The sequence below is a fragment of the Sarcophilus harrisii genome, chromosome 5 (genome assembly GCF_902635505.1).
Source record: "Sarcophilus harrisii chromosome 5, mSarHar1.11, whole genome shotgun sequence".
NCBI lineage: Eukaryota > Metazoa > Chordata > Mammalia > Dasyuromorphia > Dasyuridae > Sarcophilus > Sarcophilus harrisii.
In genome coordinates this window covers 96,181,399-96,201,344 of record NC_045430.1, presented here as the reverse complement: position 1 = coordinate 96,201,344, position 19,946 = coordinate 96,181,399, and the positions used below count along the sequence as shown (strand labels likewise).

Here is a 19,946-nt window from a genome sequence, read left to right as displayed (position 1 = left end):
CATTGGATTCCCTGAGATGAAAAATTGTTGATAAGACTGTTGTGGAACTTCAAAATCTGCAGAAATCATTGGATTCTCAGACACATGAAGTAATGGACAATAGGTTGGTTTTGGACTATTTCTAGTACTAATGGATATGTATAATTCCTCATGTTGACTTATGTTGTTTGTTTGTAATACTTTCCATGTTGATGGATTTATGTATAGCTGTTTCAAGTGAGACCCTTCAGAAACTCACTAATCTGGTTTGATTCTCCATTTTCCTTTGGTGTTTCCATATCCCTTCCTGAAACATCAGGGAGAGTGTGATCACTTCCTTTTTGGGTGTTTTCACTCCTTTTTTGAGGGGTCAAGGAAGGTGTGATCACCTCCTTTTTGGGGTTCTCACCTTCTTGAGAAGTCAGGGAGAGTGTGAACATCTTATGTTCTAAAACAAAAGAAAGCAGGAGACTCCTATGTTCTAAAACAAAAGAAAGCGGGAGACCCCTTTGTTCTAAAACAAAAAAAGTGGGAGACTACATCACCTGGCGATTATCTAAAGATAAACACCTGGGCGCCAAAATGTAATGTTCTCCTTGGTTTTCCAGAGGTCTTGGGAGTAGCCTTCTTTTCAGCAGACTATCACAAGAATAGCCAGATGTTAAAGTCCAAAAGTCTTTATTGTCTCTTTCACCTAGTGCTCAGCTAACTTTCTCTTGGCTTTCAGAGGGGACTTGGTTTCAGTGGAGAAAATGTAGGAAACTAGCCCACCATGGTGGTGTGAGATGAAGTGAGTCTGAGTCCAAGGGTTTGTGTTTCAGCCTCCAGCCACCACAAACTTGGACCAATGAATCTTTCTCTGCTTCCTTTGATTGTCTCTATATGCGCTACACTAAGTATAAACCAATCATTATATCACTAGGAAACCATTATTTGTTGTAAGATTATCATACTGAACTTAGAGAACTATTAATCACCATGCTAAACTAGATAATCATTGTTTTTATCAATTCCACTGACAACACCTTTTAAGAATCCTTATTTCAGAGTTCTGGTCTGTAACACTCTCCCAGACTGCAGAAAAACCTGGCCATTACTCTGGGGACCCGACCCAGCTTTTTGAGGGGTCCGACCAATGCCCTCCTTGCTCTGTCTTGGGAAGATGTTAACCAGTCTGCCCCAGATATATGGAAGAAGCTGCAGAAGTCAGATTTGGTCCCTCAAATTTCTCCCTTAAAAACAGCTGTTGGAATCTTTAATGCTAACGATCAGGCTTAACTGCAGAGAGAGGCCACAGAATTAAAGCAAGATTTGAATAAGTCCCTACTCTTGGCTGCTATTTCCAAGAACCACAGAGTTCCGTGCTTTAAACTCCCCAGTGCTTGTCCTGAGTTCGAGCAGGAGGAGCACTAGAGGGGAGACTGCTTACAGGTTCTAAGTGCTCCCTCACTGCCCTCCGGCAGGAGTTTGGGGCTTGGTCAAGTTCTTGCTCGATCCACCACAACAGCCAAACACCTGGTAATCAGTAAGATGAGATGGGCTTCTTCTGGTCTCACTTGCCCCTCCCTCCATAGAGTGGGGATAGAAGGGGAACCCAAGAGCTGTCTCTAGACCTCTCCTCTGCCTTGCCAGCTTGGTGCCCTGTTATTTAAATGCTCCTATCCTGTTCCCTTATTGGGGTACCATTTAATGGTGAGAGTAAAGACTCAATTTTCTCTTCTCAGACCTCCAGAGAAATTTCTTAAGCACTTACTTTTAGTTAGAGTTGAGAGATCCTGAGAAGCTTAACTGCAGTCTTATCTTGATCTGCAGACCTGACAGGCAGAGCCACGCCCTCGGTGATCCCAGACCCATAGTCTATTTCTTAAGGGAACTGGAGCTGCTTGAAAGCATGTTTATCCCTATATTTTAATCTGCAGTCTCACCAGAGAGGAGTCCCTAAATGCAGCCATGAAAACCCTAAATTTTCTAGCCTTGAGGGGCTACAGGATTTAACATAAGCCCACACTGCCTCCCACTCTGGCAAATATTTGGGCATGGCTGACCTTTGCAGGGTCTGGATTCCCATTTTTGAGACTATTGCCAAACCTTTCTACGATTCTATTCAAGGCCCCAATAATCTTCCTTTTCAATGGGGGCCTTTTAAAACACTGACTCTCCAAGTATGCCACAACCCTAACCCTGTCACTCTGCTCCCTGACACCTCCCCCAACCAGGAGAAATTAGGCAAATACCCCCTTGCAGGAGGTTCCAAACTGCTTTGGAGTTAAAACCCAAAGGCTCTGCAGGGCTAAGTTCCTTGCAGAGAGACAAACAGTTCAGCTTTTACTTCTAAGGTATTTCAGAGTATTCCTGTGAGCACTCTGGAGAAGAAAGATGAAACTGTCTGTGTCCTTTCTCTCACTCTCTTACATAACTTTTTCTCACTCCAAAAATGAGAACTCTTTGCTCCTAGTATTTTCTCCTACTTTTCTTGATTAGCATTCTATACCCTGGCCAGCAATTAACTCTTTAACTACTTTCAGCTAGGGAGCTCTGTGGGCATTGGGGGTTGTTCAACATTGTTGAGTGAGCTATCATCATCCTAAAGGCAGCCCACAGACAGAACCTGATGCATTTTTTGCAAAAGGCCCCATTCCCAAAGGTCACCATCTAAACCCTGAATGACATCCCACTTTTAATCTGCTCCTGAGATTTGTTTCCTCTAGGCTTCAAGCTGTGAATTTTCAACTGCTTGATCATGCCTTCAGCCTGCAGATCATGGGACAACTGATTTGAGATACACAACACCCCTTAGATGCCATGCTTGTGTTTTCAGATCTCACAACTCCCCTACTAGCTTGAAATGCCACCCCCTCTTTGCCCTCAGTGAAGTTGGGGATATCTCTATGATCCTTGCCATCTCGAAGCTGTTACAGAAGAGACTTTTGCCCCTTTACCCAAAATGAATTTGGAGGTGATTGCTTGAAAGGGGGGAAATGACAAGGAAAACCCTGAAAGTGTCCTCCCTGACTATGGGGAACTCTTGAAAAACTCCTTTGGGAGAGGCCCACCTCAGGGAATCAAAGTAAAGTGGCTTTGATGCTGTTAGTGGCAGTGCAGAGAGTTGTGGGGATCCCCTTTTCGGTCGGAGGCGCAGGTCCAACATAAAAGAATTCATGAACCCAAAATATGTAGCAAAAAAGGAAGTTTTATTGGCACTGAGAAGTCAGCTTTGCTAGGAAGACTGACTTCCTCAGTGGCAAGGTCCTGGCAGAGAAATGACAAGAGGTTTTCACTGAGAAGGTCTCTTCACAGTGGCCAGGAGTTCTGGTAGGCAGCTGTGCCTAGGGAAGAGGTCCCTTGGCATGGCATAATTCCTACTGCGGATTTCTACAAGAAAATGAGTTTGAAATTGCCTTTTTTATAAGAGATCTGAGACTGCGATTTCGATTGAATGGGATTCCTTCAATGTTATCACTGCCCCCAAGCCTAGATTTCCAGTTGAATGAGACCACTTAAATTATATCAGAGCTAAGTAGGAGTGGTCCTGGACTAATTTTCAACTCAATAGAGGGTACAGCTAGTCACCACCAAGATAACAGAATGAAGCCACTTTATCTTGATTCCCTGAGGTGGGCCTCTCCCAGAGGAGAGTTTCTCAGAGTTCACCTCCATGGTTTCCCCACCTCCACCAAATCAGGAAGGACAGTTTCAGTGTTTCCTCCCATCAAGGCCACAAACTTTAAGTGATTTACCCATAGAATCCACCAGTCTGGATTTTCCTGATTTTCCTCTATCCACTATGTCACACATTTCTAAATACAATATGATTGTATATATATTCCATAACCATAAAGCAAATGAGTTCAACTAGCAATTTCCATCTCCTGAATGCAGGTCCCTTTTAAATTCCATCCAGACACAATTCTACTCAGACCATGGAGGCCAGGGGATGTCTTCAGGATAGGAATTAAAGGGTGCAGCCAGGACAATCCTTAAAAGAATAACTAAAAAGCTAAATTTTATTTCTGTTGTTCCATCATATTCAATTCTTTGTGACCCTATTTGGGTTTTTCTTGGCAAAGATACTAAAATGCTTTACTATTTCCTTCTCCAATTCATTTTATAGATGAGAAACTGAAGCAAGTGGAGGCCAGAGTCATACAGTAAAGTGTCTAAGGAAGCTTTAGAACTCAGGTCTTGACTCCAGGACCATAATCTATTTACTTCCGTACTGCTCCCCTCTGCTTCCCCCAAAGCTAAACATTACAGACTAAATTAAGCTTTATGACCATCAGAAACAAAATGTTACCTTCCCCATTTTTGTAAATATGAGTTAAGTTTCAGACAAGGAAAAATCTGAGGTTATATATATACTGACAACAATTCACTAAGAATCAGGTGCTAACTTAGTAAACATGTGATAAGTATTCTAAAGACCAACACATTCCCTTTCAGTTGTTACAACTTAATTTTGTCCTTAAAAAAAAAAACAAAAAAAAACTGTAATAACCTGAATTTAATTATCTGAATTCTCAGGAGTTTCCTGGAGTGGTTTCCTGGAATGGAGTCTAGGGACTTCTATAGGGGTGAGGTATAGGGGTGAGGTGGGTGGGTGGGTGGGGAAACATAGTATACAAGACAAGTTTTTAATTTGAGAAAATACTCAGATTTTTAAAATTCAGTTATGCATGATTAGTTTTAATTACAAGTACTAATTGCCATTAAAAAAAAACACACAGTATGTGAATAGACAACATCAGTGGTTTTCATTTTCATTTTCATTTTTTAATGAGGTATGGAAATCCTATTAAAACAAAAATTTTCTTTCATTCTGACTGAAGGAAATCATTTAAAAAAAAATAAAAAGTGGGATTAGCAATGCTCTTATTTCCCAAGGGACAGAACTAATAAACAAAATGAAATGTTATGGAACTATCTTCAGAACACTCTGAAAGGAAAAACAGGACTATAAATGGCTTCAAGGAAAAAACCCACAGTTTTATTTCCTAAAACTGGGCTAACATCAAGTTATTTCCCAAGAAAACACCAAACTAATAACTGCTACAGGAAAACAAGGAAAATTAAAATCTACTAGAGAAAGACAACATATTTTTGATATTATGTAAAAATACTTATGCTCATAATCTAAAGTTTGATGGGAATCCAGAGACAATCTAGTCTCTTAAAAATGAAGAAACTGAGGCATGGGACCTGTTCAAGATAACAGTTAAGACACTGAAAAGACACTCCAACTTTACAGAATGGATGAAAGTGTCTCTTTAATGAGTAGTGAGAGTCAGTAGGAAAGCGAAGTAATAATGAGAAGAAGAAGAAAAAAGCATCATGGAAGTAGTTTAAAGAAAAGGTCCAAAGAAAACAATCAGTCTATCAATAAACATTTATTAAGTACCTTCTATTTGCCAAAAAGAATCAGATAACATGATGGAAATCATATGTAGAAGTAATTCATGTTCCCTGGTCCCATATTCACTTTACAAATACCACAATGGGCTAGTAAAGTGTTCATATTTTTTAATCCAGAAAGACTAATATAAGCCTTATACCCCAAGGAGGACATTCATTATTTACACTAATATATTTATAGCAGCACCTTTTTTAGTAGCAAAGAACTAGAAACAAAGTATATGCCCATTGATTTGAGAAACAACTAAACAAATTATGGCATATGATTGCAATGCTCTATTATTGTACCGTAGGAAAACTATGAATGCAATGAATACAGAGAAGCACTGAAGAATTTGTATGAACTGATAAAATTAAGTAGAGTCATGAAAACAACCTACACAATGTAAAAGAATTATCACAAAACAATCAGAAGTCAATGCTGCAATGTAGTCTAATGGTGTAGACAACACTCCCCCAAAAAGCTAGGGGAGTACCCAGCATTGGGACATGATAGAGAAGTTGAAAGGAATACAGCCAAATAGGAAATGAAGAGATATAACAAAACGAAATAATGATCACAAAACAATCAAAAATGAAGACGGCATAATTAAAAAGAATAAACATGACCCTAAAAAGAGAAATGAGAAAATTCTTTGGGAGTGGTGGAAGGGCCACTGGTAAGGATCACTTAAGTTATTTTCAAATTTCTAATGTACTGATCAATTTTGCTAGAGGTTTTTTCTTTTTTTTCTTTAAAAAAATTTTTTTTAATGATTTCTTATATCTTTATGTACAATATTTGTTTTCTCTTCTGTATATAAAAATGCTTATCTTTTTTGGTATTTACAAAACTAAAAAAAATTTACTTACAAAAAATATAGGATGGTGCTCTTGGACACAGCAGAAGTAAAGGAAAAAACTCTGGTAATGATAAATGTAAAAAATATTAATAACCATTTATTTAAAACCACAACAAAGAAGTGCCAAGGTAAGAAAAACATTATCAGAGCAAATTTTTCAATGAACTTTATCTTCCTAAAATTATAATCTGGAAGTTTAAAGATTAAAAAAAACTCCAGTTCTATTATGATCCTTTTAGAAGTACAAAAATGTGGAATACCAGAATGAAAACTGGATTTGGAGTCAAGTTCTAGCAATCTCACTTATTGCATTTTGCTTTGTCCATCAGTTATCTCATCCATAAAATGAAGGTGTTAATTTCTTATATAACTTATCCTTCAAGGCTATTGTGAAAATCAAATTAGATCTTTATATATAAATTATTATCCAATGATGTCATATCTCCAGAAAGGGCAAAAGAATAATCAATATAATGTTTGCTGCCTGACAATCCCAGGACAGAGGTTTGTACAAAATGCCTTTGATACTGTCAATCATGAAGGCTTATGGGAAATTATGCCAAAATTTAGTTGTCTGAAGAAGTTTATCAGTATTGTATATTATTTTCATGTCAAAATGCTTGCCAAGATTCTGAATAATGAATGATGTCCTTGAGCTTTTCCAAACACCAAGGACAAGATAAAAGACTGTGTGCTTCCTCCTATGTTTTTTAGAATGATTTTTTTCTCAACCATGTTGTCAAGCACCTTCAGTGATGATGAAAACAGCATCAAGGTCAACAACCACAATGATGATAAATTCTTTACTTTGAAAAGGTTACAAATTAAACCTAAAGTGGAGGGAGAGTTGGTGCATGATTGATTTTTTGTTTGCAGATGAAGGTGCACTCAATGCAGCCTTTAAAGCCGAGATGCAACAAAGTATGACTAGATTCTCTGTTGTTTGTGTTAATTTTGGCCTAAATTAATACCAAGAAAACACAGGTGCTCTTATCAGCCAGACCTAAACCATCCATATGGAGAATTATCAGTTATAGTAAATGAAAAACTTTTGAATACTGTAGATAAGTATAATTTGCAGGGATATACACACTGATAATGAAGTTGACCTATGCATTCATAGAGCTAGCTCAATATTTGGAAGACTCCAAAGGAAAGCATGGGAGAAATGTATTAAGACTATCAAACTGAAGGTATATCAAGCTATTGAGCTGACCTTATTGCTGTATGTCTATGAAATCTGGACAGTGTTCAAATCACCATGCCAGGAAACTGAATCACTATCTTTGTCTTAGGAATTGTCTTAGAAAGAGTCTGAAGATCATCTGGCAGGATAAGATATGAATGAAGTCTTTTCTCAAACTAAACTACCAAGCATGCAAATTCTACTGCAGAGAGTACAATGGGCGGGCCACATTGTTCAAATACCAAACACTTCATCAAAAAGACTATTTTATTGAGAATTCACACAGGGTGAACACTCACATGGTGGTCAGAAAAAGTCTCAAAAAATTTGGAAATGATTGCATATCTTGGGAGACACTGGCACAAAACTTCCCAGCATAGCATGTTCTCATCATAGAAGGTGCTGTGCTTTATGAGCAAATTAGAATTAAAGTTGCTCAACAACAACAACAAAAAAATAATAAGATATGTACAAAATTACAGTGAATCCACCTCAAATGTTCACATGAAATATTTGTGCCCGACCTGTGAGTAAAGCCTTCCAAATTTATACTGGTCTGCTCAGCCATAGTCAGACAGATTATAACTCAACTCAGATTATAACTCAACACAGTGATGTTATTTTGGTCCTCTTTGAGGATGAAGGAGAATCAATTCCTAAACTAAGTTTCATAAAAGGACATTATCACACTTAAAATCTAATGATAAATATTCTGTTAATATTTATTAAATGCCATGTGCCAGGTGCTATACTAAAGCACTGGATTTCTCTAAGAGCCTAGTTAATGTTTTCTTTTGAGTACCTAACATAGAAAGAACATGTGCTTCATATACTTCATCACAGTGAAGAGAGGGTCAGAAAAAGTATGAGTACTCAGAAGTTCTAGTAATAATATTATTTTGCTTTAGAGTAATACATACGTTTGACTAAATCTTCATTGATAATCAAGATAATAATCTAGCTGATAGGCTTTAGGTTTTAATAGGGAGAAGTATATTATGTCTCAGAACATTTAATTCCAACATCATATACACTATTTGATAAAACAGGCAAAGAAGTAGTTCTATAAAATTCCTTGTATGATACAAAAATATTGCTGATGGAATCACTAAACAAAACAAAGAAAACTAGAAACCAATTTTCCTAATGGATATTTATGCAAAAATTTTAAATAAAATATTGTAAAAAGCTTACAGCAATATAATGGAAAGATTATATACTATGAACACATTAAATTTACACTAGGAATACAGAGCTGATTTAATATTAGGAAAACTAATGGCAAAATTGGCCATGCTAATAACAAAACTAACAGAAAGCATATGATTATCTCAATAGATGCTGAAAAATCTTTTGACAAAATACAGCACCCATTTCTATTAAAAACACCAAAGGACATAAATAAATTTTTTTAAAAAGAAGCTTTTCTTAAAATGATAAGGAGAATATCTCTAAAACCCTCAATAAGTATTATCTGTAATGGGGAGAAGCTAGAAGTCTTCCCAATAAGATCAAGAGTAAAGCAATGATGTACATGATCACAATTTAAATAGAAATATAAACTATATTAACTATAGACAATATAAAATACTTGGGAGTCTATCTGCTAAGATAAATCCAGGAACCATATGAACAATTATAAAACACTTTTCATACAAATGAAATCAGATCTAAACAATTGGGAAAATGTCAATTTCTCATGGGTACATTAAGCCAATATAATAAAAATGACAATTCTACCTAAATTAATTTACTTATATTCAGTGCCATTCTAAACTACCAAAAAATAATTTTATAGAACTAGAGAAATAATAAGAAAATTCATCTGGAAAAACAAAAGGTCAAGAATGTCAAGGGAATTAATAAAAACAAATGTGAAGGAAAATGGACTAGATGTATGAGATCTCAAACTATATTATAAAGTAATAACATCAAAACTATCTTGTACTAAGAGAATGGTAAATTAGTGGAATAGATTAAGCACATAAAACAAAGCAATAAATGACCATAGTAACCTACTGTTTGATAAACCCAAATAACCCAGCTTCTGGATAAGAACTCACCATGACAAAAACTTTTGGGAAAACTGAACAACACAGCATAAATTAGGGATACTAACATACCATACCAATACCATATATCAAAATTGGGTCAAATGGGTACATGACTTAAACATAAAGGATAATACAATAAGCAAATTAGGAGAAAACAGGCACACTATTCATTTCTTCCTAATATTCTCTCTTTAGGTAGGAGCTAATTGTGTGTGTGTGTGTGTGTATCTATATCTATCTATATTTAATGTAGCATCTACATTTCTTTTTTTCTCATTTTCAATTGACTTAGTTTGCATTATTCTATAGTTATTATCTTCTGCTTGTCTCTTTTCATATCTTCCCAACTCCCCCCTGTCTCCCCCCCCCGCCCCGTCACGTTTTCTTGTCCTGCCTTGTAATAAAAATCATCATTAAGATTATCCAACATTTTATCACTAATCTTTGAAAATGCTATTCTCAGCCAAGCAATAATAGTTGCTAAGTGACAAGTAAGGGTGAAGATTAGAGGAATGAGAGAGGGAGGTAAAGGATAAGAAAACAAATGGTACTTTAAAAATATTAAGATGCAATTAGACTGGTCACAATTCCTATCAATTATACCTCTCAATTAAAAAAAAAACCACTTGAAAATTTTCTATGCTTCTTTTTAAAAGAAGTTTTCAAAATGCCTTATGCCTTTCCACAATCCTAACAATGAAATTTTATTAAGAAAAACAAAGTCACCATCATGAAAGAAAAGGTAAATTACAGCCAAACTGTGAAGACCTCTGGCATGCTATATTCTCTCTAGCCAGAGAAAGAAATGTCATGTAATGAGCTTTCATTTCCCAGCCTGTTTTATTCCTCAGATAGAGGAAATCAAAGGAAAAACTTCTCTGCTCCAAACACAATTACAGGTGAATGATATCAGATGTTTAAAGAACAATTAATATCTATATTATGCAAGTCATTCTCAAAAAGCAAGAATATAAATTGTGAATACACAATTTAAGATAATCTAATTTGACTTCACAAACTCTTCACAAATTTTTCTTATAGAATATAGTCCAAATATCAAATTCATAGAAATATACAAGCTCAATAGGAGTAATGAACATGGATGCAAATTTTTTTTTCTTGTCATTGTTTATTGCGACATATAAAGATCCCATTACATTAACAGAGTAGTTTGTTGAGCCACTCCTCAACTGATCTGTGCCAAGTTTCGTCCCAGTTTTTTCTTTTTTTTTTTTGCTTGTAATTTCTTTCTTTCTTTCTTTCTTTTTAAGCTTTTTATTTACAAAACATATGCATGGGTAATTTTTCAATATTGACCCTTGCCAAGTCTTCTGTTCCAAATTATTCCCTCCTCCCCTCCTCCTCCCCTAGATGGCAAGTAGTCCGATATATGTTAAATGTGTTAAAAATATATGTTAAATCCAATATATGTATACATATTTATACAGTTATCTTGCTGCACAAGAAAAATCAGATCAATAAGGGAAAAAAAATGGGAAAGAAAACAAAATGCAAACAAACAACAGAAAGAGTAATAAGAATGCTATATTGTGGTCTACACTCAGCTCCCATGGTCCTCTCTTTGGATATAAATGGATCTTATCACTGAACAATTGGAATTGGTTTGAATCATCTCATTGATGCAAAATTGTGAAATGAAAATGCAATACATCCAAAATATTATTCACTTTGACCAAATTAGATTTGTACCAGGATAATTCAACCAGCATAACAATTTATAAAATCGATTATATTAATCCAAAATATCCTGAATCACTTGACATTAATAACTGAAGAAATACTTATTTGCAAAAAATACTATAAAGTGTAGGCATAAAAGGGATGTTTTTTAATCTAAAATATAAACATAAAAAAATTTTGCAAAATAAAAAGTTAGCATTATTTGTAACTGAATAGCACTAGAAGCTTCCCCAATAAATTTAAGGATTACAGCTCCTTACAATTTGACAGTTTTAGAAATGTTAGTGATTGCAATAAGAAAAGAAAAAGAAAGTAAATGCATAAACATTGCACCAAAAATTTCCATTTGCTGATCACATGAAGGTATATAGAGGGCTGAAACTATTGAGTCAATAAATTTGAGGTCAGGACTACCAAGCACTTGAGGCTAACTACCGACTGGACAATACTCTATGGGCATATGCTAGTGGAAGTGGTCCTTCCCACTATCCTGTGCTGGTTCAATGAGTGGTGTATATAGAGGATATGTAGGAGGGAGTAGGGGGTGGAGTAAGATGAGCCAGGGACACACTTGGTGGTAGATGAGGGAGAAGGAGGTCTGTGGAGATTCTGCTTCCATCCTGTTCAATCCTGCGTCTAAAGACCAAGAATAAAGACTAAGGACTTTTGCTTATCCTGACTCTGGCTGATTCTGGGGTGTTCTGGGTGTTAGCACGGTTGTCACAAAGATATGCTTGTAAATTAAATCAGAAGTGAACAAGCAAAGAAACTAAATGACACAATAGCTTTGGTAAAGCAGGATACAAAATAAACCCACAAAAACCAATTGCATTTCTAAATAGTATATCTTCTTAAGCTAAAATCAGCAAATTTGGTTTTTTTTTTTTTTATATGTTGGTAATTATATTTTAATATAATTGGTTTCCTTTATATTTTTATATAATATATTTTATAATTTGATATATATATATGTTGTATGTCATGTTACATTATATTACATATTTATGTTACATTACTTATTACATTATATGTTATAGATTGTATTGTATTATGAATTATATTACTTACATATTATACATTATATATTATGCAAATTTATAATTTTATAATTCTATATAATTTATTTTGTGAATTTAAAAAGACATATCCATATATGTGATATAAAAACAACAACAAAATCTAGGAGGAATAGTAAAATTCATTCCACACCTAGGAGTCAAGTCTAGTTGGGCACATGTAAGACTCATAAAAATACAATTATAAAACACTAATGAAAGTAAAAATAACACATACCTGAAGGGATATTCTTTGTATATGATAAAACTGCCAATATAACAAAAATTATATAAATACCTGAATGAATTTTTAGATTTAGTTCTGTACTGATCAAACTACTGAGGGTACTTTATATAGCTAAACAAAAATAACAGTAGTCTTAGAAGGCCAAAAGTTTTACAATTTCAAGGAAAAAAATGAAAAACAGTAACAAAGAGAGGGTGAAAGAATTTCTGGACCTTAAATTATATACAAAGGCAGTGATATTTGGTTTGGGTGAAAAAAACAGAAAAGTATATCAATGGAAAAAAAGAAACTAAGGGAGAATCAACTGAAATCTATAGCTATGGCTTCAATAAGCCCCCAAATTACTTGGAAAGGAACTTCCATCTGACCATGACTACTGAGGAAAATGGACAATGGTTTAGTAGAAATCAGATTTAAGCTAACATATGGGATAGGAATGGGACTTTTGATTTCATTAGTATGGAGAATTCCCCAGTGAGGAAACACTTGAGTGTTGTTTAAAGCCTTAATAGCCACTTGCTCAGGTCACTCAGACAGTCAAATAAGGAACCATATCTTAGATGATAAAAAAGGAATAGGATAAAAATGAATACATAGCTTAATAGCTGAATTAAAACTTTGGGGACAGACACTCTGCGTAAATAAAAGCCATTAAAAAACTTTATGGAATTATATACATTATATAAAAAGGAAACTATTAGTTACTTTTTAAAACCATATGTAGGGAGAGGTGATCATAAAAGATGAAACAGAAAATGAAATTTCCAAGTTTTTTCCATTAATAAAATCAGCTATAATAAAAATAAAGCATCACCTGGACAAAGATTTTGACACAAATTATTCTAATAATGTTTTTGTTTTTTATTTGTATCCTCCTCACTTAGCACAATGTATGATACACTGTAAATTTTGTTTAATAAATACTTGTTAATTATGGTGTCATACTGAAGATACATAGGGAATTACAAAAATAAAAAGGGTCAAAAACTGCTGCTGAACTGCAAACTTTCCAACAGCAATAATTAAAATACTGGTTCAAATCACTAAGAGAAATGATAATATTAAAGATATATTTTTTAAAAATCTGAGAATTTACTTCCCATCTAGAAAACTGATTGATTACAAAAGATGCCCGTGGAAAGACAAGTACATACTAGACAGACAAGTACATAATATGCTGCTGCTGGACCTGTGAATTCTAAAAAACAGCTAGAAATTAGGCTCAGGAAGTGATTATACCAACACTTTTTGTGGTAGCAAAGAATTGTGGGAGCAGGTAATGGAGTATCCTAAGAAACAATGAATATTTCAGATACAGAAAAATGTGGGAAAGTATGAGATAAGCAGGGCCAAAATACATAAACATACACACAATGTATGTATTTATAGGGTGTGTATAAAATATTAGAATAATGAGTGGAAAAAGAAACAACAGCAAAAATTGAATGCTGTATACTTATACTGATTACAATTTGACTCAAACAAAGAAGTGAGAATATATAGCTCCCTCCTTTGAGATGTGGAGAAGTATAAATAATTTAATGAGCAATATTTATAAAGGAGAAACAGACATAAGACAAGATTTCTTACCATCCTCAAAATATAGAAATCACAACAAAGAAAAAAGCCGGGGACAGCTAGCTGGTGCAGTAGATAGAGCACCAGCCCTGAAGTCAGGAGGAGCTGAGTTCAAATTTGACCACAGACATTAAACACTTCCTAGCTGTGTAATCCTGAGCAAATCACTTAACCCCAACTGCCTTAGCAAAATAAATAAATAAAAAAGAAAAATAGGAAAAAAAAAAAAAAAAAAAGCCCTCAATTATTTCACTAGAGTCTGGCCACCAGCATTTTATTTTGAGATCTAATGGCTTGCTGGTTTTAATGAAATGCTATACTATTATATACTATTATAAATCAAATATTATAAATTATAAATAATTATAAATCAGAGGAGAATCTGCTAAATGGGGTCAAACAACATAGGGAGGTTGCTAAATAATGGTCTCTGAAAATTTCAAAATAAAATTAAACAGTTTTCCGATTACTAATATATCATAAAAAGCTGCAAATTAAAATACAAGTACCCCACCATTTGACTCTGAAGCCATTCAATCAAAGTTTCTGCTGTTGAGTCAGGGACTTGACATCTCAATCCTTCCTTCTCATCCATTTCCATCACCTCTAGCAAGCCACGAAGATCTTCTATGAGATGCAAGGCACGCAAGCTTCCCATGAATGGGGAGGTTGGAGACTGACAATCAAAAATCCCATTGGAATATTCCAAGGCCTTAGAACCTAAAAAAAATGAAATGAAAGCAATGAAGTTAACATAAATTCAGCTCTTGTAAAGCCAAAAGAAAAACTCTATTTATGACCTTGTTAGGAAACTATTTTATCAGAGTTGTTGAGAAACTCATGGTCTAAAATAATTATATCCTATAAATATCACCATAATGCCAAACTCCTTCACACAGGGAGCTTAGCAAACAATGAATTCCTGACAAGATAATGAAACCATAAACATCAGATTTGGAAAAGACATCAAGAATTCATCTAGTTCAACCTCAGTCTAATTCAGAAATCCCCATACCACAATTTTGTACCTTTTCAGTTTTGACTGGTTTGCTTTAACTGATGAGGAACTTATTATAATCTATCAGAAGAGTCCATTCCACTATAGCCCCAATAAAAATCTACCTTCCTAACAAATCCCACCTAGCTAATTTACTTATAAAGTTACTAACATTGAGCTGACACTTATGATAAATAGTAAACAATAAGAGAGTAACTAATTGCCCTTGATGAATTCAAATCACCTGGCCCAGATGAACTCCATTCTCAGGTTCTAAGAAAAAAAATGGAAAATTAGAGCTATCCTCTCAAAAAAATTTTTAAAGGGGGGGAGGGGAACAGCTAGATGGCACAGTGGATAAGAGTGGCAGCCCTGAAGTCAGGAGATCCTGATTTCAAATCCGAGCTCAGACACTTAACACTTCCTAGCAGTATGATCCTGGGCAAGTCACTTAACCCCAATTTAAAAAGTCGACTTGTCCAAGAAGGGGGGGAAATTGGGACCCCTAGGGGAAACAGGTACCTAGAGGAGTGGGAGAACATGGAAACAGAAGGGAAATTTCCAAGCAAATGTAGGGGGGGAAAGTTCCCCCAATGGTGGGGAAGGGGTCTACCATGGAGTAATATCTTGACATTTCAAAATAATTGGCATTGTTCTGAGCGTGAGCAGGAATGGAAAAGGGGTATCCATGGAATAAGCCATGCAAAGCAGTGGCAGAAAATGCGTGGAATGGAGACAACAAAAAAGCTAGAGAACAGGTCCTACAGAATTTATGACAGTGAGCTTAACTTCAATTCCTGGTCAAATTCTAGATTAGATCAATAAAGCTGAATACCTAGATAGGAAAGCAATAATTACAAAGAACCAGCATAACTTTATAAGAACAAGCCATGCCAAACTGACCTTATTTTTCTGACTATCACAAAACTAGTAGATGAGGGAGTGCTTTGGAGGTAGTTTACCTAAAGCATCTGTAGAGCTTAAAGTTTACCATCAAAAAGTTTGCACTGAGTTGATGCATTTTTTATATTGTTTCCTAAGTGGTAGAGAATAAGGAAAATGAAGGCCTGGCTTAGATTGAGATGCTGTGTAATATACACATTCTCTGACTCAAATATATAAGAAAGAAGATATTGTATGAAGCAAGGACATTTGGCATCCTCAGGATGGGGAGGGGAAGAGTTAGGAGAAAGAATAAATATAGTATTGGAAGGGTAACATCACTAAATAACTTCCGAGGCAAAACAGTTCCAAAGAGATATGCCACAATTATAGAATAGAGATTCCATAAAGAAGTCCAATTCTAAACTTGGGGGAAACATGATGTACTACAGAGAAGACTGATCTTAGAAGAACTGAATTTATATCCCAGTTCCACCACTAACTACTTTTGGGATTCTATGAAGAATACAGAGAAAAGAGGACAAATCACTTTTCCTGACTGGATCTCTTTTTCCCATCTATACAAAAAGGAGGTTGGAAAATATTCCCAATAATTTTTTTGTGGGACAACATTACAGCATGGAAAGGTACATGAAAGGGAAGGGCAGGGGAGCAAGAGGACAGAGAAATAAATGTGTGTTAAAAACTAGGTTAAATTAAGAGCTAATAAGTAATAAGGGAAAGATGTCCTCAAAGTGTCAGAATTTGTCCAAGACTGACTACTATGTGGTGAAACTGGTTATACCAATAGGCTCTCCTCCTTGATAGAAACTCTTAAACACTGAGTTTGGATTTTTAGAAGCTGAACACTGATCTAACCTGCTATGATACATCCATCTGCTCCAAAGTTTAAGTCTAATCCTTCTATATGACAGACCTTCAAATGTTCAAAGGCAGTTATCACATTCTTTCTTCCCCTTGAGTTTTCTCTACAGACCAAACAATCCCATTTCCTTTAATTGTTTCTCAGAGTATGGCTCTCTCAAGTATCTCACCATTGTAATCATTCTCCTCCAAGCATCTTTTTCAGTCCTGTCAAAATTCCTCTTAAAATGTGGTACCCACAATTGGACTCTACATTGAAATGGTCAGAAGGATTTGAGAGCAAGATAGGAATATTTTCCAATCTCCTTTTTATACAGAAGGGAAAATGTCTGGGAAGGTGATTTGTCCAAGACTGGCTCCTATGTAGTGAAACTGGTCAAACCAATGGGATCTCCTTATTGACAAGAACATTTAAGCACTGAGACTGGATTTTAGAAGCTGGATACTAATCTCACCTGCTATGATACCATCCATCTGCTCCAAAGCAGCCGCCAGCATATCGCTGGCATCACTCATCATCTTCTAGTTTCTCAGGTGAAAAGTGAGATCACAGTCTAGATCTGAAACAAAAACAATGGTGAGGTTATTAACTGTACTCAGAAAATTATTAACTCCTACTTGAAAAATTATGATTTGTTTTCAGTGCCCTAAGCTAAGGGAAAAGACCTGATCTAACTTATTCTTATTCATTTATTGGATATTTATTAAAGACCATATACTATTTTTAAAAATATTATGCTCAGAGCCAGGAGGAGATCCAAATAATATTACTTTTTACCACTACTACTTTACTAATAATAGTTAATATTTATATTACTATGAGGTAAGTACTTCACACACCTTATTTCCTTTAGGCCTCGCCTTACTCTTCGTGTGAGATAGATGCTATTATTGTTCCATTTTCCAAGAAAACTGAAACTGCAAAAGGTTTCTTTTTTTCATTTCATTTTTTTATGAAAGCTTTTTATTTACAAAACATATGCATAGGTAATCTTTCAACATTGACCTTTGCAAAATCTTCTGTTCCAAATTTTCCCCTCCTTCCCCCAACTCCCTCCCTAGATGGCAGGTAATCCAATACATGTTAAAATGTTAAAATATATGTTCAATCAAATATATGTATATATATTTATACAGTTATCTTGCTGCACAAGAAAAATTGGATCAAGAAGGAAAAAAAAACTGAGAAAGAAAACAAAATGCAAGCAAACAATAACAGAAAGAGTGAAAATGCTATGTTGTGATCCACACTCAGTTCCCACAGTCCTCTCTCTGGGTACAGATGGCTTTCTTCATTACAAGACCACTAAAACTGGTCTGAATCATCTTATTGTTGAGAAGAGCCACATCCATCAGCATTGATCATCGTATATTCCTCTTGTAGCTGTGTACAATGATCTCCTGGTTCCGCTTATTTCACTTAGTATCAGTCATGTAAGTCTCCCTAGACTTCTCTAAAATCATATTAATTGCAAAAGGTTAAATAGCTTGCCCATGCTCAGCCTAAGCCTAAGCCTAAACCTTCTTGACTCTTAAGTGCAGCATTGCAACCATTAGGCAATCACAGCATTTCAATCTAGTTGGTAATTTCTTTCTGTGAGTGTAATCCCATCCTGATAAACACATAGAACTATTAAGCCTTTCTAATATTTTAGAGCAAGAAGTTCAAGGTCAGCCAAACACCAAGTTTTTACATTTTAATATACAATAAAACTTTAAAATTTAAAAACTATGTGTAGTTCTAAAGCAGTCTAAAAACAGGTGGCTAGGATTTGTCCCTCTGGCTGGGCTAGGCCTCAGTTTACCCATCCCTGTTTTAAGGCATCAGTTCTCAAATAATTTAGTTTAAGGACCTCTTAAAATTTACTCTTAAAAATTGAGAACTTTTTGTCATTAGCTTCCTCAGGATATATACCTAATAGTGGGATGTGTGAATCAAAAGCTATGAACAGCTGAGTAACCTTCTTTGCATAATTCCAAATTGTTTTCCAGAATGGTTGCATTAATTTACAACCTGTATATTATTTGCCTGTTTATTTTCTTTTTTTTATTATAGCTTCTTATTTACAAGATAAATACATGGATAATTTTTTAGCACTGACCCTTGCAAAACCTTCTGTTCCAACTTTTCCCCTCTTTTCCCCCATCCCCTCCCCCAGATGGCAGGTAGACCAGTACATGTTAAATATGTTAAAGTATATGTTAGATACAATATATGTATACATATCTATACAGTTATTTTGCTGTACAAGAAGAATCAGACTTTGAAATAATGTAAAATTAACCTGAGAAGGAAATCAAAACTGCAAGCAGACAAAAACAGAGGGATTGGAAATGCTACATTGTGGTTCACACTCATTTCCCCGAGTTCTTTTGCTGGGTGTAGCTGGTTCTATTCATTATTGAACAAATGGAACTGATTTGTTTCATCTCATTGTTGAAGAGAACCATGTCCATCAGAACTGATCATCATATAGTATCATTGTTGAAGTATATAATGATCTCCTGGTTCTGCTCATTTCACTCAGCATCAGTTCATGTAAGTCTCTCCAGGTCTTTCTGAAATCCTCCTGCTGGTCATTTCTTATACAACAATAACATGCCATAACATTCATATACCACAATTTATTCAGCCATTCTCCAACTGATTGCCTATTTATTTTCATAAGCACTCCAACTTTGATTGTTTTTATCTTTTCCACTTTTTTGAGTATGAGGAGAAGTCTCAGGAGTTGTTTTGATTTAAGCTTCCCTTATTATTAGTGACTGGAAATTTTCATTCATATGGTTACTAAGAATTTTGAAAAATCCTTTTAATGCCTCTCTTAATAGAAAACAACTGGATTCTCATCTGTTTTTGTATTCAATCTGTTGTGATATGTTGTTTTGACTGTGAAGTATATGGAGAAAACCCAGTCTCATACTGACAATGTAGTTAGAAAGGGAAGGATGATTTTAATAGGCAACAATGTCTCAAGATCATTATGAAAATAATTTGACATCACCAGGGGCCCAAGGATCATACTTTGAGAACTACTATTTTAGAGGGTTCTGTTGGGGTCACTGAAAGCACATGGGTTATAAAATACATAGAAAAGATGATATGAAGAATTATTAGAAAATTTGGATGA

General features: G+C 35.1%; 1 protein-coding gene across 8 annotated transcripts in view; it reads right to left on the bottom strand.

Annotated features, from left to right (window-relative positions):
• PPFIBP1 (PPFIA binding protein 1) overlaps positions 1–19,946 on the bottom strand; it is a 187,793-nt gene that overhangs the window by 54,197 nt on the left and 113,650 nt on the right. For all 8 annotated transcript variants that reach the window (XM_031938061.1, XM_031938063.1, XM_031938062.1 and 5 more), the window contains exons 2-3: positions 17,271–17,375; positions 14,566–14,771 (exon numbers count right to left, since the gene is read on the bottom strand). In XM_031938061.1, the coding sequence (XP_031793921.1) occupies positions 14,566–14,771; positions 17,271–17,334 (270 nt within the window). In that variant the 5' untranslated portion in view covers positions 17,335–17,375. The remainder of the gene's footprint in view (positions 1–14,565; positions 14,772–17,270; positions 17,376–19,946) is intronic.